Source organism: Helianthus annuus, chromosome 1 (genome assembly GCF_002127325.2).
Source record: "Helianthus annuus cultivar XRQ/B chromosome 1, HanXRQr2.0-SUNRISE, whole genome shotgun sequence".
NCBI lineage: Eukaryota > Viridiplantae > Streptophyta > Magnoliopsida > Asterales > Asteraceae > Helianthus > Helianthus annuus.
The window spans coordinates 134,422,380-134,444,577 of NC_035433.2; the positions used below are offsets into that span (position 1 = coordinate 134,422,380).

Below are 22,198 nucleotides of genomic sequence, written 5' to 3' on the forward strand. Positions count from 1 at the left end.
TTTATAAAAGCCAAAAAGATTTTCTTTCTACTTTATTTTCGATCGTACGATGTTGGAGCTCAAGTCTTCGTTACCTGAAACCTGAACGAAAACCGAATTGACTAAATCTTCATAAACGGTCGAAATTTGCATGTTTTGAAAGTTAAAGACTTAAAATTGACAAATTTGTTAAACTTTCAAACTGTCGGACGGTGTTTGATTGTGACATGGTCATTTGTGTGTCATTTGTTTATGCTATGTTCCAAGCAGTTGTTCTCATTACGCGTTTAGATTTCTTGCATGTGCAGATTCTAAAGGCTAGGAGAACATGGTCGATGACAAGCTTTGGAATGAAGACACGACGAGAAGGCGCTCAAAAGAGGAATATGATCGAGTTGCCGCTGGCCATCATCATCACCACAAGGATCTCACTTCATAAAGTTAAAGTATTTCACGAGCATAACTCAAGGGGGAGCTTATGTTAAGGGGGAGTTTGTCAACACACTTCCTACATGATACGGGTAGTTTGTTGATACACTCTCTGCTTTCAAGACGTGAAGACTTTGAAGATCCACCGACATTGAAGACTTGAAAGGACATCAGAGTTTTGGTAACTCGAAGACCAAAGACCGTCGAAGTTCAAGACGAGTCTGCAACTATAGAAGATAAAGACAAAGCTACAGCCAAGGGGGAGTTTGTTGGTGCACTTGTGTCTGTACTTTGTCTGTATTCGGTCTGTATGTAAACGATGTTCAAAGTCAGTCTGTAAGTTGACCAAGTCAACTATCCTCCTAGTTTGACTTGGACAACATGATGTTGTCTGGATCGAAGGATAGCCTCGAAGGATACAACTGATCCTTCGAGGTGCTCGAAAGATATGGTTCGACCATAGTTCAACCATTAGACATCGAAGGATGATCCTTCGATGTCCATGCTGATCGTTCGAGCTCCCTGTCATCGATAGATGATCCTTCGGACCATCTATCGAGTCCTTCGACCAGACCTGCTATGTATGGGTATAAATACCCATGCAGTGTGTTAGTGTTACATAGGGATGCACACAGACAAGAGAGATGCATACAGACAAGAGATAGAGAGCTTGAGAGCATTCTGCTGGAAACACACACACACACTTGAGAGTTTACATCTTTGGTTTTGTAAACATTGTGCTTGTAACCGTAAACCTTCATACGTATTAATACAGTGGTGTTAATCGGTGAAATCTTGTGTGTTCTTATGTTTGTTCTTGCTTCATCCCGGTTTGCCTACTAGCTTGGATTCCGCACTCGCTAGTGGGTTAGTATAACAAGGTTTAGGTTTGTTCTCGATCCTCCGAGAAAAGGGACCTACATGGGCGTATAGTAGGGTTATTGACGACCAGAAGCAAAACCGAAAACAACCAAGTCATGCAGGGTTGTTGACGTTGTGTGTAGGATTATTGTTTGTGTTGTTGTCGTTTGCGAAAAAAGGGAAGATTATGGGGATCATTGTTTAAAATTCATTAGATTGATTAAAAAAGGGATTACTAAAAGGGTAAATGAGTAATTTCATAAGAAAATGGGATATATGTAATATAATTTAGGGGTGGAGCGAGTACTTCTTCGAGTGGACGTGGGATTGGTCTCGGGTCCTCGTTCGCCCGAAGAGATGGAGGAATACGAAAATCTGTTCAACGTTCTTAGCTCTTCACGTGGAAATGGTAAAAAAGATTCATGGAAGTGGATAAAAGATAAATTTGATTCCTTTTCGGTGGCGTCCGTTAGGGGGCGGATGTATGACACTATGAGGATCTGGAGGTTAGTAACAACTATGTGATGAAATGGTCTTAATGGGTTCCAAGAAAATGTAGCATTTTCATGTGGATAGCGGAAATGAATAGACTTCCTGCTTTGGACACTCTTATAAGAAGAAACATCCAGGTTGATTCGAGCACATGTAACTTTTGCGCGACGAAAGACGAAATGGTGGAGCACTTACTTATTGGATGTGGGGTTGCAAATGTTGTGTGGGCTTCTGTGGCAATTTGGTGCAAGGTGCCTCCTATTTTTTGATTCTCTGTTCGTGACATTATGGAGTTTCATAATCATGTAAATTTATGCCCCATCATTGTGGCGAATTGGAGCATTTGGAAGGCTAGGAATAAGAGGAATTTAGGCAAAAAGAGGTTAAAGTTAAAGAAATTATTGTAAATATTAGATCCTTTAGTTTTTTATGGTTTAAGAATAGGTCAAAATGTAAGTCGATATCTTAGGCCGACTGGTGCTCATTTAGTCTGACATAGTGTGGTGGTTGCTTTTGTTCGCCTGGCCTTTGGCTGGTGCGGCTGTGTTGGTTTTTATTGAAATTCACTGTTCAAAAAAATAACGGTAAACATGTAAAAATCCTTAAATAGTTAAAACGTTATGTATACTTTAAAAAAAGCAAGGACTAAACGTACAAGATAACCAAATTACAGGGGCCATGCGTGCGATTAACTCTACTAGTCTTATATTATTATATATATATCTATAACGCATGCAAAACGATCAACTAAATTTCGCAATTATTCTTGATAATACTCGCAGACGAAATTAGGGTTTCACCAACAAATATTTGAATCTCGAAGGTACTTCAATTCAATTCACCCTTATCATATTCGCCTGTGTTAATCCTTGAATCCTTATTGTTTACTCAGTGATTCGTTCAATTTTGACGTTACTAACTAGGGTTTACCTATACACAAAACTATTTTATTTTGTTAATCGTTGAGTTTTTCTTTACAACCAAGAATTTATCAATCATCATATGCACAAAACTATCAAATTTAGAGACGGTTTTTTTCTTACAAACTAGGGTTTATCGTATGCACAAAACTAGGTATTTTTTTATCGGTGTAAATTTTCGAGGGCTTTTTTTTTTTTTTTACAAACTAGGGATTTATCGTATGCACAAGACTTAGAGCACCCACAACGTTGTGCTTTTTGCTCATCAGTTCTAGCGTGGCATTGTCCGGACATAGCCACATTGTGGCACACGTCCGGTTCGTCTCACGTTCGCGGCTTCATATACATACATATATATATATAATTTTTTTTAATGGGGTTTGTGGAGGTTTGTACATTGTGGGATTTGGGAAAAGTGGGAGTGTTTTAGGAAAGTTTGTAAATCTTATGTGCGAGTTTGTAGAGGTTTGTGGGGTTTGCACATTGTGGACACTCTTAGTATTGTTTAACTGAGGGTATTGTTTTCTGATTTGATTTTGAGATGGAGTATTTACATTACTACAAATTTTGTTCTTAGTATTGCAAACAAACCGAACGACCTTGTTCGTGTTCGTTTGTTAAGAAATGTATGTGTTCACGAACTGTTCATGGACGCTTACCAAATGAGATTTTATGTTCGTGTTTGTTTGTTAAGAAATGAGCTTGTTCGTTTGTGTTTGTTTGTTAATTTTAGGCAACGAACGAAAAGCAAACATTGATGAACACAAACGGAAACAAACAAACACAAACAAGCATTCATGAACATAATATATAATCCACTGACACTTATTAAATATTTTATTTGTCAGAATTTTGAAGTATTTAAATAAAATATAAAAACTAAAAACACTAATGAATTATGAAACGCACGAACGCGTTATTTGTGGGAATTACAAAGGTAACTGTTAATATATTTGATCTCTGATGGTTGTGTTACTTTGAGGCTGGTGTATCCATGTGTCTTTATAAAAGTGATAAATTTTAATACATTTGCAGTTAGGATATCATCTTCACACACGTTCTTGTATATCGTTGTTGAGCAGAAGGATCAATAATTCAGATCTTGTAATCATGGCTGAGGAAGAAAAACAAATTGAGTTGAAGGATGAAGCTGCAGATGTAAGTTTTAGTTGCTGATTTATATCTGTTTGTTTTTTTTTAGTTTGTATTTGATGGCATCATGTGTCTAATTGTTGCTTAGCAAATAATTACATGTCATCCTTGAGTAGTTAGTATAAGAATTAAACTGGTTCTTATACATTAATATTTTAGATATGTAATTAGGGAACTGTTTACATACTGAAAATTGAAATAATGCCAAACAAATTACAGAATTTTAGTCTTTTTTCCATCATATTCTGGTGCATAGTTATTAAAGGCGCTAGGCGCACTCAAGGCGCATAGGTCTTGCTTGCGGCCTAGGCGCAAAGCGCAAAAAAAGCGAGGGCCTGAGAAAAATAAAGCGCATAATGAAAAAAAAAATTAAAATATATTATGTATTAGAAAAAATATACTATTCTTTAAATAAAATAACCAAAATCTATTATATAACACTTTATATCGTCTATTTAGTACAAAAAAAATTAAAATATTAGTGTATTAGTGTAGAAAAGTAGTTTTCCTTGGATAAAAGAAGAAATCTGGCTAGAATCTTGTCGGAATTTAGAGAATTTGGCTGGAAACTCTCCGGAATCTAGGAATCTCGCCGGAACGTGCGCCTAAACCATCACCTGGAGAATTAAAGCGCAATTTCTTTGACTTAAAGCGCAACTGACTCGCCTCGCCTGAAAAATGGCTCTAGGCGCAAGAGGCGATGGCTTTTAACAACTCTGTTCTGGTGTATCCAAATTCAACCTCATATCACTAGTTGTTTCTTTTATTAAATTAAATATGAAATACTGATGTACTACCATGATGCAGCTTGCACCATTCGACCCGGCAAAAAAGAAGAAGAAAAAGAAGGTGGTCATTCAAGATCCTGCGGAGGATTCTGTTGAAGAGTTGGTTGAGAAAACCGATAGCTTATCTGGTAATCGAACAACTCATGCTTACATTTTTTTTTTTTTTTTGAATTTGAATGTTTTACTTCTTGGATTTTGTCACTCACAAGTTTTACCAATATCTAAACTTGGCATGCAGTCTCTGAAAGCCTTGAACCCTCATTTACTGGTCTGAAAAAGAAAAAGAAGAAACAGGTTAGTTGTATATATAGTTATATATATATACCCTATATATAGGGTTGAGTTCATTTCAGAACTCTAAATAACTACAGAAGTTTCAGAACTCCTAATAAACAATCATTTTATATATAAGGTTTTGTATTTAGGATCTTTTTATCATCTATTATATGGATTTCTTTGATTACATACATGTTAAAAGTAGTTTACATATGTTTAATTGTCAAAATTATATATATGTGTCATAACTAATTACATATATGTAAAAAAAACTAGTTTACACATGTGTAATTAAAAAATTACATATAAAAAATGATAAAATTACTCTTAACATGTATGTAATCGTAAAAATACACATAATAAATGATAAAACTATCCTAAACATAAAAATATATAAATAAAAAGATTGTTTATTAGGAGTTCTGTGAGTTCTGTAAATATTTATGGTTCTGAAATGATCCTGACCCTATATATATATACTATATTGTATTGTATACTATACTTCTACAAAAAAACATGAATATAACTTTTTTGTGATCATGTTAGGTACAGACAGATCTCATGGATGATGAAAAAGATATAGATTGTAAGTAATTTTCTTTTGTTAATGAACTTATTGTTCCCTATGATGTTTTTTTATAACTATCTTGGATGAATGTTGATGCTTTTGTGTTGCGTAGGTCCCACTGGAGAGGACGAGAACGGAGAAGGGTCTGACTCGCAGCAACAAAAACTTCCATGGGAAGGAAGCGATCGCGATTACACGTATGAGGAGGTACACAATCTTGTGTCTCAAATATTTGATGACATGCATCTTTGGATTCATCTGAAAAATCTAACTTTTGGTAAACGTACTTTTTTCAGCTTCTGGGCCGAGTGTTTCATACGATTCGTGAAAACAATCCGGAGCTTGCTGCAGACAGAAGGAGAACAGTCATGAGGCCACCACAAGTTCTCCGTGAAGGAACAAAGAAAACCGTCTTTGTGAATTTTATGGATCTTTGCAAAACGTACGCACTAAAGTTATTGACATTTCCAGTTTACACTTGTTCGGTTAGAAGTAGAGGTTACGGCCTTACGGGTCTAGTCGGATCAGGTTGAACCACAAACACTTTTACGTTGAAGTCTTGACTTTTAATAAGTAATAAACCTTTTTCTTATAAATTCAAAACACTTTTAAATGTAGTATGCATTAAAAATACACTTCACGCTTTGCCCGTTTGACCCATTTCCATTTCTCTATTCTTTGTTTTATTGGTACCCTTTTGACCTGTTAGCGATAAAGGGGTCGAAATTGACACATCTCATATAGAGAATAACTTACATGAATATCTATTATATTAATTTAGAATTATAAAATGTTTTCTGTTTTTGTACATTAGGATGCATAGGCAACCGGATCATGTTATGACCTTCTTGCTTGCTGAACTGGGTACTAGTGGATCGCTTGATGGGCAGCAAAGACTGGTAGTGAAGGGTAGATTTGCACCCAAAAACTTTGAAGGGATTTTGCGTCGATATGTCAGTAAGTTACCTCACCAAATCATGATTTTTTTTTTTGTTATTGTGATCTTTTTATTTCTTTGGGGAGCATGATGATATGGCTACATACACAAATTTTAATTACAAGTTTTCTTATGCAGATGAGTATGTTATCTGCAATGGTTGCAAGAGCACGGATACAAACTTCGAAAAGAAGGACCGTCTGTCCTTCCTCATATGTGAGAAGGTACATTTCACATCCTACATTTTTTTGAGTCATGTAAATCCGGACGCGTTTATAAAAAAAGTTAAAACATTACTTAAGAAGTGAATGTGTGTGCTCTCGTTTGCTACTAAAGGGCGACAAGTGGCCGTATGGGTAGGTACAGCGGGTTGAGTAATGTGTCGAAACGAGTAATTTTTATTAATGGACAGATTGACTCACCGATACTTTTTTCTGGCAAACTTTTTTTAAATTATGCTAATAAATATTATATGATTACAAACACTATATTATGAAACTAAATAACTAATACATTAATAATCTTGTTTGATGAATAAAGTCAAGTTTCAATCCTCTCGAACCGATTTCTTTTTTAGCTATATTGTATTGGTTGGCTCGTTTTATTATTATTAGTTTGTTCGATATAAGATGTAACCCAAATGATCAAACCATTCATATAGGTCAAAGTTAACTGACATTTGTCTTTCTATATTTTCTAGTGTTGTTCTAGGAGATCTGTTGCTCAAATCAAGGCCGGGTTCGTGGCTCGCGTGGGCCGTAGAAAGGCTGGAACTTAGTTTTGCTAAACTGTATCAGGAAGTCATGCTAGACGCATCGGATGTTGGTTTTCATTTCTGCAGGAATTATATTTGGAGTCAAATAGAGTTTTTATAAATATCCATGTTACGGTTGTCTCGTTTGTACGTGCTTTTAAATTTGATAAAACAATAAAGCGTCGATGCGATCGTTGTGTTTTAAACGTAGCTTGTCAATCAATACGTGTTTGCAAGAAACTCTATTAGAGAAAGGAACAGGTGAACTCGTAATTAATTTGATTACCTTCAAATCCTTCGATTTATGCCAATGCTAGATTGATCTCCTTCTCGAGTCCATCGCTCCTAACGATAATACATTAAATTTCGACTTTCAAAAACTAGAACCAAAAATAACAATTTGGACTTCCAAAACTTAAAACTTGGAGAACCTATGTAGCAAAGCATCTCACCTGAAAACAAATATTCTCTACAGAAACTACCCTTAACGAGTCATTAGTTATCATTTTGCAGATTCTGAAGACCATTCAAAGAGGCAACATGCAATATTGTATTTTTGTAGAAACAAGTTAAAAATGCCTATGTTATTATTATTTAAATTTAAATTAAGCATACTACAAATATACAATAATAATTGTTACTGTGATTACTTAATTGCATAATAGAGCATTTTCCCACTTAGACGACTCAAGTAAACGGTCAATCCTTTGAACCGATTGTGACCGAATGAGAGATATAATTTGCAAACGTTTGGAGACGCCATAGGAAGCCAAGACAATATGAAAAAAATGTTGCTGATACAAGAGAACATGAACCAAACGTCCAGGGGCGTAGCTTTCTTGTGGCCCGGGCTTGCCCCGGCCCCCACTGATTTTTCACTCGTGTTAATCTTGCAGAAAATTTTTGAATTTTTTTTGTAGTGTAAAATCTAATTTGGCTTTTTTGATGACATGGCAGCTGATGTGGCTTTTTGATGACGTGGATGCTGATGTGGCACTGGTTTGATGATGTGGCAGCTGTTGTCAGAAAAGTGGGTTAGCGTCAGGTTAGTTTGGGAGTGTTGTAGGAAAATAAGTTGAAAGTTGGGAGTAGTGTGGTACAAATCAAAAGTTTGGTGTGTTATCGGCCTATTGGTGAAAGTTAGAGTTATTTAAATCTAATATCCTCTAGTTATTTAATATTGTTTGTGGTTCGGTTATAAACAAAAAACATATTGATTACACATAATTACCCTCCTACAAAATTGCTAACTGTGATAACTATCGTTTTATACCAATGAGCTTGATGGCCATTGACAAAGGCAAAACCTTTAGGAACACCTAGGTTTGGAAAGCTCAGGTTCAAATACCACACACGATAGGATTAAAGAAATTCGCCTTTCAGAAGAAAAAAAAGTTATCGTTTTACGCAGCAATATTCTCAACAAATTTTCATAATAGGATTTGAAATGAATACATGCATACATATGTAAAAGGAGCTAAAGACTAACGTTATGCAATTTCAAACTTGATGGTCGTTTTGATTCAAAAACACAAAAAGCGTGTTTCTTTGTCTTTCTTAATGCCATTGCCAACTTGAAACATATCCAAAAACAAGATGATTAGCAATCATTATCAAAAAGGTGAATCTGCTTTCACCAACTTTCAACATATCCAAAAACAAAATAATAACTTGTAGTTGAAGGTTATTTGGTTGCAACAAGATTTTAAACTTTTCTAATTCATTTGAAACGCTTGACATATTTTCTTGATTATTTGGCACTTTTTATTTGTCAAACAATGTTAATCTGCCATTTTTTGTTGTTCAAAAAACCTATTTTAAAATGCCAAATAATCAACTTTATTCAATAAGAAATACAAAATAATCAAAGAAAGGCCACTTTCAAGGTTATAAGATGAGCCCAAGCATTTTTTAGTGACCTGGACAAATGAGAAGGATTATTGGTAGGTATTCCATCTACCACCAATTTCCTCTCCATATCAGCTCCTCATTAGGGGACTAGGGGTGGAATCACTAGTGATGGATTCCATCACTCCCACTATCCAATCAACTAATGCCACGTCATCAATCCAATTTCCATCACTAGTGATAGAAATGGACTAGGGGTGGAATCACTAGTGATGGGGATTCCAATATACAAGTATTAATGCACAATGTACAAGTCATACCCTATCAAACTCAAAAGTTTAACGCGTGCTGGGTTTAACGCGTTTAAAATTCCACGCGTTATGAAAAGAGAGGCGGCGGTGTTGCGTTGTAGTTTAACGCGTTAAACTTGCTGATCACGGGGGTGCCCCGAGTCCTCTTAGATTTCACTCATATTTCAAAACACCAATTTCCTCTCCAATGCTACGTTAACTTTCAAACACCATTTAAAAAAATTAAACTAAAATAATATTTATTGTTTGCGTGTAGACGGTCCCACCTCAAACCCAAGGTCACATTTGGATATCCGGTCGTGAAAACGAACACCACCAACGATCGCCCACCTCCAATGGTGGATTGGTGGTGTCCATTTTTAAAAGCCATATCAGAACTAAGTGGTTCATCCGTTTATTTGCATTGGGAATGGTCCAGAAAAAATAACTGTAATAGTACTAGGCAAAATAACATTACAGATGCCAAAACTTGTAAAGGGCTTCAATGAATTAATGGTCACAACCAATAACAAAGAAATAATCAAATTTCATAAATAGAATTTTATCCTGCATCTTCATCAGGCTAGAAGATCAAAGACTCCATGCTAGAAGATAATAATAACATATTTACAGATAATGCTCATGTGAAGTGCATCAAGCAAAGGAACAGATAATGCTACTGTCAAGTCAGATATATTACAACTTCTAGCATCATGGTTTCGCCTGTTAAAGGGAATTCGATAACATCCAGATGTAGCGAATTGAAAACACATACAAAGATCTTGCCTCCATATACAAGATGATAATCTTCGCTAACAACTAACTGATTGCCTGAACCACTAACTAAATAACTAACTTGCTTACACGTCATTATGAACACGCGATCAGGAGATAACAGTGATATGTCAACATCAATTAACTGACGTGTAATAACTTGTCAGCGGCAACATCTTAACAAATTAATCTCTCTCTTATATAGCCCAAGAAACCTTCATTTATATCAAGCTTCTCACTCAAGATATCATTCTTCCTTCAAGCAAGAATATGATGAGGATTATAACCAAACAAACCAAGATTCCACGAATTCTGATGTGTATTGATTGTGCGTCTGATAGAGTCGTACATATAGCGAATAACATTACACTCTTGATACCTTCTAGATACGATAATTATATAACTAGTCTAGCATAAACCCCGGGCCAAAACTTTTCTAATTTCTATTAAAAACACAAGCAAATTAGGTCCAATCAGTATGTTAACAATGTATATTGATTGTGTGCCTGATAAGAGTTGCACAAATAGAGGCTTTATATACAGATAATAATATTACACCCCTATACCGATACAGGGATACCAGTATCTATATATGAAAAATATATAACTAATCTAATATAAACTGTCGGCCAAATCATTGCTAAATGCTATCAACAACATAAGCGGGCACAACAACTAGAAAAAATTAGGTCAAATCTGTATGTGAATAATGTTATAAATTTAAAATAACAATGTAGCTAAAACAAGAACAATCTCAAGTAAACCTTTATCATTATCTATACAAACAATAGTACAACAACCAATAAACAACATCAATTTCAAATAAACCTTTACCATTATTATGACAACACATCTATCAAAGTCTACACATTATATTATATTTTAATCATATAAAACTAAACAAGGATCAAAGAAATATACACTGAATGACGTCACATTACACATGAACCAGACGATTCATCGACCGATCGATCAATCTGAGTGCGAATCTTCATCCGACGAGAACGAAGAAGACGATGACGAAGACGAATAGAAATGATTCGTCGGAAAGCAGAAAAACGTCCACAAACAAAGTGCGAGTCGGCGAAACTGTTGAAACGGAAAGCAGAAGAGGAGATGAAGGACTTGTTCGCTGCTTAATCGTTCGGGATTGCAAGCGATGTATTGGCATAGATCGGCGGAGATGTTGGCCACCGTCACCACCAGCGGGCTGTTCATCACCATCGTTGATCGGAATTTGATCGGAGATTGTGGATTGAGATTAGGGTTAGGGTTTGCAAAATGATGATGGTAAAATTGGGGGAACAATGGGTGACGTCAGGAAACCGCTGCGAATTAAATTGGGGGATGGTATAGAAGATAAGAAGACCGAAGACGTGACCATTGGGTTGATTGACTATGTAGTAATATTATTATTATTATTATTATTATTATTATTATTATTATTATTTTTGAACGGCCAACAAACTCAATCCCGAGCATTCTCAGGACGCCCACTGGATAAACGGAGTACTCCGAGAGTAACCCGAGTCCACCACCAATTCCGGAGAAAACCCGGTAACCCACCCGCCCGTAGACACGACAGTGAAATTACCGGTAAAACCCGTTTGGCTCAAGGATCCAACCCAGGTTTCCCTGGGTCTCCTATCATTGTCCACCAGTGTCTCACTCTGCACCAAGTGGGAGTCGAACTTGCATCTCTCAAAAGAAATGCAAGCTCTCCACCAATTGATCTAGAGATCATTGGCATGTAGTAATATTATCTTTTAACTTTTTTTTTTCAACGGTATCTGTGAACTCATCCTATTCGAGGCTATGTCCAAGGTCGACTTCTCGACCTCTATGAGACCATGCCCTCTAATGCTCAGGAACCAGATGAAATCCATAAACTCTCGCCCCCCATCAGATTCGAACCTGGGATGAAGGCCTGATTCGTCCCTTTACCCAGATGTCTCTTGAAAATGTTCCAAGCGGGAAAGGGAATCGAATATGTGTCTCCACGAGGGAGCACAGGCCTTTAAGATTTGAATTCTTGTAACGTATTTCACCATTTTTGCTTTGTAGAGGTGAGGTGATTTTGATTATAATCAATGTTTTTCAACGGTATCTGTGAACTCATCCTATTCGAGGCTATGTCCAAAGTCAACTTCTCGACCTCTATGAGACCGTGCCCTCTAATGCTCAGGAACCAGATGAAATCCATAAACTCTCGCCCCCCATCAGATTCGAACCTGGGATGAAGGCCTGATTCGTCCCTTTACCCAAATGTCTCTTGAAAATGTTCCAAGCGGGAAAGGGAATCGAATCTGTGTCTCCACGAGGGAGCACAGGCCTTTAAGATTTGAATTCTTGTAACGTATTTCACCATTTTTGCTTTGTAGAGGTGAGGTGATTGTGATTATAATCAATGTTTTAAATACCGGTATGAACCGGCCGGTTATACCGGTTAAACCGGATACCGGACACGTATCCGGTATGATAAAGGCCGGTAAAACTCAAATACGGTATGTCTGATGTTCCATTTTGGTAATTAACATAGTGTCTTTCATTGCAATATTTCATCGCTATTGAAACTGTTACTCATATCATCCAATGTAATATTGTTTAGGGTAAATTACTTTTTGAGTCCCTGTGTTTTAGTGGTTTTAACTAGTTGAGTCCAAAAGTAAAAAGTTTAACGACCTGAGTCCCTATAAGCATTTTCATTAACCATTTGAGTCATTTTGAGTCCAAATTTTAACCTTTTGAGTCCAACTTTTTGGACTCAAATCGTTATAAAATGAACAAAATTGGACTCAAAACGTTATAAAATAAATGGCTAGGGACTCAGGGCGTTAAACTTTTTGATGTTGGACTCGGTTGGTTAAAACCACTAAAACATAGTGACTCAAAAAGTATTTTACTCTATTGTTTATAAGTAATAAAAATACTCTTAAAACATGCATAACATTTTACAAGAAAATAATTGTTTTTAGATAAAATCATAATCAGTTATATAAATCTTATTTGAGATTGTACTGGTTTTTTAGATTAATTTGTATTTTATGGAATTATATTGTTAACTAGTGACCCGGTTGAACAGCCCGGTACAACCCGGTTCAACCGGTTGAACCATTTCAGAGTCTAACCCGGTATGAATAAAAAAAACCAGTTTTTAAAACATTGATTATAATAATGATTGATTACTAAAATTATTAAGGAATAATGGATTTTTATAATCCCAAGCAACGGTCAACTTCAAAAATTTCCACTGGCGGTCCCATCTTTTCACATTTTGTCTTCAATGGACCCTGACTAACAGAACGCTAACGCCGTTAGTCTCCGGTCGTCGGAAAAACGTTTTTGGCCGGAAAACTCCATTTTGACCGGAAAATTCAACATTTTCTCTCAAACCTCTTTGTAACCTTATTACACACCTTTAGGAACTTTTTCTAGTAAAAAGCCCCAATTATTAAGGTCGCCGGAAAAACTCTTTTTTCGCCAGAAAACTTCTTTTTGGCCGAAAAACTCAACTTTTAGCCGGAAAACTCAAAGTTTTCATCCCAAACCTGTTTGTAACCATAGATCGGACCTTTAGGAACCTTTTTCCAACGAAAACGTTTTTACGGCGACCGGAGACTAACGACGTCAGGGTTCTGTTAATGAGGGTCCATTGAAGGCCAATATGTGAAAAGATGGAACCGTCAGTGGGAATTTTTAAAGTTGGGTCTGTTGTCGGCCAACGGACTATAGTTGGGATTATTAAAATCCATTATTTCATTATTAATACTGATTTATGGGCATAGTATTGGTACCTATGATTCTTACTAAATGCCAATCTTGAGGGCCTAATACGTATAAGAAAATTAGGTAAGTTAAGGAGAGGTGATTACAAAAGATAAGTGAAGCATGCTAAATAGAATAAAGGATCCGGAGAGAAGGTAGAGAGGACGAAGTCGAGTATTAAGTTGTACTACTATCTGAGTATGCAACATCACCGTCACCTTCATGTTGCAGTTCATTTGAACAGCGAAAGAATCATAAACAATAGGCTAAATCAAAAACATGTTTTGCTCATAAAACCAAACATAACAATCACAATCACAAACACAAACAACAAAACATTATAAATAGTCAAACGACTTAATTTTTGTCATCCCATTAATCATTTCAAGTACAGAAGTTATGAACCAAACCAAGCCAGACTACAAATCACATATTGTGAGTTTATGGCACACATTTCTCTAGCTTCTATCTGAGTTCTTTCTTCCTTTTCTTTCACCTTTTTTGACTTCAATTATCAATCAACTTTGTGTCCATTTTACACCACAGCAGCACAGCTTTAATGATTTACATTTGCCAATTAACCGCTCATACAACAAAATCCAGCCAATATAAGCCCAATGAGGTGCACTTCCGACACCATTTAACAAACGGTTCGACCATAACAAATGGCCGCAATGTAAAGATTCTTTGACCATTTTTCCTGCAAAATGAATAGAAAACCGTCATTAGAAGGATTTCTACTCTTGGTTCAGAAATAGGTGAGGTGTTCCGAGGCATTTAGGTAGCAAAAGCTGAGGCACGAGTAGGGATGGGCATTTGGTACCGTACCGGTACCCATTTTCCCCCCTTTTCAGGAGAAGTAATTTGACTCATTCACATCCAGATCCAGATCATGAATGTTTGGAATCCATATTATGCAAGGAGACATTGCTAATTCAAATTGAACGGTGTTTTTCCGAACTGGTACCATGCTCATCCCATGGCAGAGGCGTTGCTCAATGTACAACCAAGTAAGTTTTTAGAGTAAAAATGCCATTTTCATCCCTGGTTTGGCCAGTCTTGTGACTTTCGTCCAAATGTTCGTTTTTCGAATCTGGATCAAAAAGGTTTGAAATCTTGCCATTTTCATCCGGCTCGTTAACTACATCCATTTTTCTCCGTTAAGTCAGGGGTATTCTCGTCTCGTTTTGTTAACTTAAGGGTATTTTCGCCTTTTTAACTTAAGGGTATTTTCGCCTTTTTAACTTAAGGGTGTTTTCGTCTTTTTTGAATACTTGTACATAAAGTGAAAAAAACCGAATTGCCCTTTAACTCTTTAAGTTAACAAAAAAGACGAAAATACCCCAGCCTTAACAGATGAAATAGATGAAGTTAACAAGTGGCAATATTTCAAACCTTTTGGATCCAGATGCAGAAAAACAAACTTTTGGACGAAAATCGCAAAACTGCCAAAATCTCAGAACGAAAATGGCATTTTACTCGAGTATTCATTCACAGTCAGAAGCTGCGTCTGTCTCATATGTCAACCTTTTTATAAAGTAAATATTTCATAATCTTATCATCCCTTTTATTGTTTTTACATATAAGCCTCCTACTTACCCTACCTTTGACCAACTTTGACCCAGAATTACATGAGGTACCGCCTCATGCACCTGATGTGATTTCTGAGCACCTCGCGCCTCAGCCTTTTAAAACCAAGTTTGTACTAACAAAAAAAAATTATAAAAAACTGATATATGTGTAGTGTACCTTAACATGGGTGCTTGGAAAGGCGGATGTCCGTAAAGTTTCTTGGGTTTCATCCATCACTTTGCGTCGGGGAATGCTGAGAATGAAAGCAGCTTGATCAGGTGTAGCAGCCATAGACGTTATCCTGTACCCGTTCTCCCATCTACGGTGTATTCCTTCACTCGGGTATAGAAAATCAAGTTCCACAACCTGGGGTAAAATCAGCAGCACGTCAAAACGTTTTTCATTTGGCACGTTTAAAATGAACACGACCCAAGTGAACCAATTAGCAGAAAATGCTTAAAAGTTGTGAAAGCGAACCTGGTCAGAGTATCCGGAGTTTCTGGACATAACAACACCCCAACGACTGCCAGCTGTCGTCATAGAAGTCACATGAAAACCTTCTTTCCACTTTTTACTGATCCACTTGAACGGAAACGACTCGCTCACTTTATACGACTGTTGGGTGTAAGGTGTACCTGATATGATAAATAAACACACAACGATAAGAAACATGCATTCGTTTAGTTTTTTATAGTACATGTAATTAATTTTGGTTTTACAGTCCATTCATAATCGTAATGATAGTCCAACAAAATTTGATATTAATAAAAATGAGCAAGACAACATTCATACAATAATGACAAATGCAAGAAGCTTGTGAACCAAAAACAATCAGGCGAATAATTTAATACTAATGAAAAACGCCAAAATGGTATATTTAACATGAAATTTATCAAAAATAAGAAACTTCCTAAATAGAATTAGTTTCATATATATATCCTTCTAAAAGTTCAAAATTGCATATATCCTTCTAAGTTTCTTAACGAGTACTAAAATATCATATTTATCCATTCTACAAACAGTTACTTATATTAAATAGGAAAACGACAATGTTATTGTAGGTTACCTCAAGGCATAATTTTTTCTCTGTTAATCTAGTGAAAACAGACCGTTATAAGTAATTGAATATATTTTATTTGCTATTAAATGAACAAATAAGATCTTTCAGTGTTTTTAAGGAGTAAATATAATATTATCAAATCTAGACGGATATATACGAAGGATATATACAAATTGTCCCTTGCTATAATATATGAAACTTTCTAACCTTTAGACATAACAACTAAAGAGCTTCCATTGGCTGCACCAGCAATTGAGCTGATGTAATAATTCTTTTCCCACTGTTCCATGATCCAGTCCTAAAGAAAGTATAAATTCTTATTAGTTATTCAAGTCATCAAATATTGATAATATTGATAATACACACACACACATATATATATATGTATGTATAGTGGCTACAGAACCAGCCAAAACCTTGTTAAGGAAGACAGATGATAGTTCATAAACTTGAGAACAAAAACCAGTTCCCGCATCCATAATTAGGGCCCACAGATTTGAAGCAGATGCCACACAGCTGATGTATAAACCGTCTTCGTTACCCTTTTCTACATGTTGACTAAGTCTCAAGTCTGCAACATTGTAATGATATCTGTGCAAAACAAGTATGAAAATTAAGGTATTCTTGAAAAATCAAATGATTACCATTAACTAATAATGTCTACATCATAGCAATTCATATACTAACATCATTTCAACATGAAATATAGAATGCTGATGTACAATAGCAGATAAAGTAACAAAACTAATAAACAAAAATAAGGTAATAAGCTAATATGTATTTAAATAGCAAATAAAGTAAACCAACTACGAGACTTAATGACCTATTAAAGCTAAGACTACTTCAAGATTTTAACATCCAGATATTCTCAATGAGAATTTTTGTTAATTGCCTAACAGTTAACTGATATATAAGACTAGATTTAGGTTATAAAATACTTAATATCAATATACAAAAACATAAAACGCATACGTTACTAATTACCAACCTACCTTTGCTTCATTGGGCGCCGGGCATTGTAAACCGATACCCATTGTGAAGCAGGGCTACCTACGCGTACTTTTTTCTTCGGTTGTTCATCTTCTTCTAAGTTTATTAGCAATCTACCCCGTTTCTGTCCAACCTGGTAAAACAAAAACATGGCAAAAAAATAAGTATACAATAATATAAGAAAAAATAAGGTCATTTACAATTTACAAAAAAGTAAATAAACAAACCTTGAGAGCTCCATCAATCCTGATTGGTCTCAATGACGTAACGGGTTCAATCAGGGTATCAAAGAAGGAAATAAGCTTAGCATAATTCGGTTCTTCATCAAACTTCATATTCGTAACCGCTTCAAGAAATTGTTTAAACGGGGCGGGACAAAAGCAGCACATAAGCTCAGGTGACGTAGCCATTTTCTTTTTACAAACAAGGAAACTCTTGTTGTCTCCCTGCAAGATTCAAAATAATAACTATTGAGTAAAACGATAATTGATAATAAAAGAATTTAGTTAAAGGGGCCCACTTACCTGGTAGCCTTGCCATGGTAATCTTCCTTTTATGAGAAATATTAATGTGTACGCTAATGATTCCAGGTCATCCCTTCTACTGCCCGTACGACCTAAATGTGCATGTACACTTGCATATCTTATTGTACCCCTGTCAAATAAGTTAATCAATATAAATTTGGTCTTTATTAACTAAAAAAATATAAGATAAATTCAACGTTCAAAATCCACAAACCTGAAAATATCCGGTCGTTGATCATATTCAACATGCTGACTAGATGACGACTCTCTCCACTTCGAAGCTGAAGAAAAAAAGTATTACATGTATTAATTATGCTAATTAAACTCAAACAAAAAACATAATCTAATTTAACACATTACAACGAAATTTTCTTTTTACTAGATTCACATCAGTTAGAAAAGCATACCTAAACCAAGATCAATAAGATAAAGCTTCTTCTCATCAACCGATCCAGGTTGACCAAGTAAAAAGTTTTCCGGTTTCACGTCTCCATGCACAAACCTTAACATAAAACAATGATTTAGTTAAACTCTATAAATTATGTTTTGAGATGTAAGGCATATAAATATATCTTACCCCTTTGAATGAAGCTTTTCAAGAATTGATATCGCCTCAACAGCAATGCAAGCTACCATATTCGGTGCCATCCTGCAGAATAAAACGATTAACAACCAAAAGAAAACTTAATGCACAACAATGGCATCATAATTTTATTCGTCTTACGATTGGCCTAATGAATTCCAAACATCCCAAAGACTCGGTCCAAGCATATCCATGACCTGAAAAAGATTTGAGTTTTTATCATGCTACACTATCGGGAAATTAAGCTGTCCGTAGAAGTGAAAAGATTCGAGCGAAGACTCACCAGAATGTAGAAATCACCTTGTCGGCCCTTGTAGTGGACCCATGGAATACCATAACATCCATTCAATGAACTTTTTGCATTGTAAATGTACACAGATTAGTTCATAAAATAATAAGAACCTAAAGAACTGTTTTGAGACAATTAGGGTTTGGAACTTACCTGTATACTTGCCACTCGTAAGGAGGCCCATAGTTGCAACCTTTACTATTACGATGCTCAAACTTCAACGCTACCTATAAAAAAAAGCAAAAAAAATATAAAACAATAGCTCGACATGATAGGTTATCGTGAACAAACAATGCATGTAATGTGTTAACATACCTCAACTGCATCCGGGCCAGTTCGACCGCTTCCACCTGTCACCCTCCTACCAACGTAAACCTGCCCAAAACCACCCTTGCCCAACTTCCTTTCGGTCTTATAAATAGGAGAATTTCCCACTTGTACCTGCGTAAAATTAACATATTAAACCGAGTTTACAGGCTAGACAAACGAAAAGAAGACAACCTTCACGACAAATGTTAATTAGTTATGCGTTATTAACATATTCTTTCCATATACGAAAACGCAAAAGTATTACCCTATCAGGTACAGGAGTTGCGTTTCCTTCTTCTTCAACTCCGATTATTCTATCAGCACTTCCGCCCTCCATAGCAATATCCTTATCACCAACACCGTTAACAACAGGTTCCGCAACACCAACAACAGCGTTTGGAGCAAGCTCACAAGGTGATTCCGGGTCCAAATCAATCAGCTTAGCGCCGCCTCTACCTCTACCACCGCCACCAGCTGGCCTCCCTTTTCCTACAGCTGCAGCATTACCCCTTCCTCTTCCTCTTCCCCCACCAGTTTTCCTTCTAGTCGTTCTGTTTTGAGCTGGCGCAACAACGTTTTCAGCTTGTTCAACAGGTTGAGCTGCAGGCTGCTGAAGATCTCCAAGCCGTTTTGATCTACGAGCCCCACTACGCAGTTGTGGCATCGTCACCCATGCAAGTTATATCCAACTCATTTCCCCCAAGCAACCCTTTCAAGCTTCTAATCAACCATACAAACAAAACTCATCAAATACACAAACCTATGAATTTTTAGAAAAAATCTAGAAACTTGCCAGAAATGAGTGAAAAGTTGCTTACTTTGAAAGCATATAATATGTCAAAAGAAAGTAGTATATTTAGCAAAAACTAACATATAGATATTTATGCAGATTCTACACTCTATGCTCTACAGCTCTAGGGTTTTGATTCTATTGGGGACAACAAATCTATCTACTAATCAACAACATACATCACATTTCAATCCACCAAAAATATTACTTACACAGCTATCTATGTCAGGTGTAAAAATAGCAATAAAATCAAAAAAAAAAAAAAAAAAAAAAAAAAAAAAAAACAATATCTAAAAACACAAATCATTTCCTTTACTAAAAAGGTAAAATCAAATCATCATTCATCAGTATCAAAATCAGGTAAAAAAATGAAAACTAAATCACACAATCTGAATCAAAAACCTAATTTATCCGATCATGAAACAGCATCTACACTCAAAACACAAACAGATCGTACCTCGGGAACTGCAAAACCAAAACGATCGGCTTCAAATGCTTCCAATCGGAAGATTCAACAGACGAAAACCTAATTTTAACACACGAAACCCTAATTTCGCGAACCGATCGGCTGTCAGATCGTTCAGATTAGCTTATCTAATCGAATCAAAAATTAATCAAAGAAAAACAGGAAAAGATGTGTGATGAATTTGTAGGAAATGATGGATTGATTTGTGATTTTAGGACAAAAAGGAGAAGAAACTGTGATTGTGGATTTAGGTAAGAGAGATTCGAGAGGAATTTGCGATTTATTTGTGTGATTCTTGCGGCTATCGGTGTGTGTTGTGTCTTTTCTCTCTCTTCTTTTTTTTTTTTTTTTGGGTTAAAAGATTATTGTTTTTTTATTTGAATATATATTTGATGAAACTGCCACTCAAAAGTAGAGAACATCAAGCATGCAACACATGTGGCCTTGTAAATGCTCAAATTTTGTTGTTGTTTTTTAATTTTAACTAGCGGGAACACCCGTGCGATGCACGACATGCATAATAGTTATTGTTTTTTCCTGGAACGACGACTGATATAGATAGTGCGTGACACGGTACGAAAGTGCGAATATAGTATAGATTTTTAAAACAAAAACCGGTTTTTTTTAAAGTTAGCCGTTTGACCATGGTTATTTTGACCAAAGTCCACTCCTTGTTCGGCGCTTTGTGGTAGCACTACCAGTCAAAAAAAGGCCCAAAACGCCTGAGGGTACAGTGTTCCCCCGCGTTTTTAAGACGCTTTGAGAGAGGTTTGTGCCCCACCACATGTGGTCTCACAAAACTTCAATTCTATGGACGTGTGGTTTCCCAACCCTCTTCAAAAGACGTCACAGTTTTCAAATTTTTTTATTTTTATTTTTTATTTTTCATTGTTTTAGATGGTGTAAAATAGATGTTAAATATATATATATATTATACTACATACACATATACATATAAATTCAGTTTTGACATCTAAAAGTCAAATTGCAGGTTTTGTTCCCTTTGATAGATAAGAAAGCAGTTTATTATTTATTACTAAAATGTTGTATTAACTTTATTCTGCAACATATTCTTTATAAACTATGCTTACCTTGACATAACCTAATAGCTATATTTCCTTATTAGAAGTCTCTTATAATTGAAAATTAGTACATATAATTACCTTGCTGGTGAACACATTTACTCTATGTTTAGGGAACAATTTGATTAGGTTGCTGATATTGAATTGAATATCACACCAAATTACAATAGCAGTTTATATTGCTACTATTCACCCAAATCAAGCACCTTAAATAAGTCAGTGTTTCTCTATATTCAAAAAACGAACTATAACTGACGATTATTAAATTGCAACAGTCAATTCAATCCAAATACTGCAATAGAAACATAAAATCTACCACAATTCGTTGGTTAATCACGTATATTTCTTAATCGATTAGAATCAGAAAAAAGGAAATTGACTCACCGTAACTTAAAATCAGGAGGAAGGCGAACAAAGGGGTGGAGTTTTTCGAAATCAATGACCCCTGTCTTTCATTGTTATTCCTTGAATGAGGTAAGCAAGACCCCATACTACACACTACATACACATACATAAAAATTGGGTTCTATATTATTTGTATAAACACCGATTGGAAACCCTCACATTGCATTTGATGAAACCCTAATCAATATAAACACACACACTAACACTCACGAATCGAATCGAATTTATAAAAGGAAAAATTCGGCTGTTTTTACCTCTTGCTGCTCCAAATCTTCATTACCATACATTATCTTCA

At 35.8% G+C, this 22,198-nt stretch overlaps 2 protein-coding genes across 3 annotated transcripts; one reads left to right on the plus strand and one right to left on the minus strand.

Moving 5' to 3' along the window:
- Positions 1–2,508: 2,508 nt before the first annotated feature.
- On the plus strand, positions 2,509–7,362 carry LOC110879228 (eukaryotic translation initiation factor 2 subunit beta). Of its 2 annotated transcripts, none has more exons than XM_022127648.1 (10): positions 2,509–2,584; positions 3,717–3,839; positions 4,641–4,749; positions 4,860–4,915; positions 5,444–5,483; positions 5,578–5,672; positions 5,762–5,907; positions 6,280–6,422; positions 6,541–6,626; positions 7,103–7,362. In XM_022127648.1, the coding sequence occupies exons 2-10, from the start codon at positions 3,792–3,794 to the stop codon at positions 7,178–7,180; spliced, it is 801 nt and encodes a 266-aa protein (XP_021983340.1). In that variant the 5' UTR covers positions 2,509–2,584; positions 3,717–3,791; the 3' UTR covers positions 7,181–7,362. The 2 variants fall into 2 exon arrangements, with proteins under 2 accessions (XP_021983340.1, XP_021983348.1); XM_022127656.2 differs by having other exon boundaries at positions 2,519–2,584; positions 3,764–3,839.
- Positions 7,363–14,100: 6,738 nt separating this feature from the next.
- LOC110879217 (casein kinase 1-like protein HD16) lies at positions 14,101–20,769 on the minus strand. Its single transcript, XM_022127639.2, has 17 exons — positions 20,408–20,769; positions 19,426–19,880; positions 19,167–19,292; positions 19,005–19,078; positions 18,846–18,915; positions 18,704–18,759; positions 18,557–18,628; positions 18,387–18,481; positions 18,194–18,260; positions 17,980–18,109; positions 17,683–17,901; positions 17,458–17,588; positions 16,882–17,056; positions 16,673–16,763; positions 15,883–16,040; positions 15,583–15,771; positions 14,101–14,533 (listed from the first exon to the last, which is right to left on the minus strand). The coding sequence occupies exons 2-17, from the start codon at positions 19,822–19,824 to the stop codon at positions 14,474–14,476; spliced, it is 2,112 nt and encodes a 703-aa protein (XP_021983331.1). The 5' UTR covers positions 19,825–19,880; positions 20,408–20,769; the 3' UTR covers positions 14,101–14,473.
- Positions 20,770–22,198: the final 1,429 nt, after the last annotated feature.

Excerpts from the sequence above, each read along its gene's own strand:
- LOC110879228 (XM_022127648.1), top strand. The coding sequence starts at position 3,792 with ATGGCTGAGGAAGAAAAACAAATTGAGTTGAAGGATGAAGCTGCAGAT. Across the intron at positions 5,484-5,577 it reads TGATGAAAAAGATATAGATT|GTCCCACTGGAGAGGACGAG; the intron begins GTAAGTAATTTT and ends TGTGTTGCGTAG. Across the intron at positions 5,908-6,279 it reads TTTATGGATCTTTGCAAAAC|GATGCATAGGCAACCGGATC; the intron begins GTACGCACTAAA and ends TTTGTACATTAG.
- LOC110879217 (XM_022127639.2), bottom strand. The coding sequence starts at position 19,824 with ATGCCACAACTGCGTAGTGGGGCTCGTAGATCAAAACGGCTTGGAGAT. Across the intron at positions 16,764-16,881 it reads CATCTGTCTTCCTTAACAAG|GACTGGATCATGGAACAGTG; the intron begins GTTTTGGCTGGT and ends TACTTTCTTTAG. Across the intron at positions 14,534-15,582 it reads TTCCAAGCACCCATGTTAAG|GAAAAATGGTCAAAGAATCT; the intron begins GTACACTACACA and ends TTCATTTTGCAG.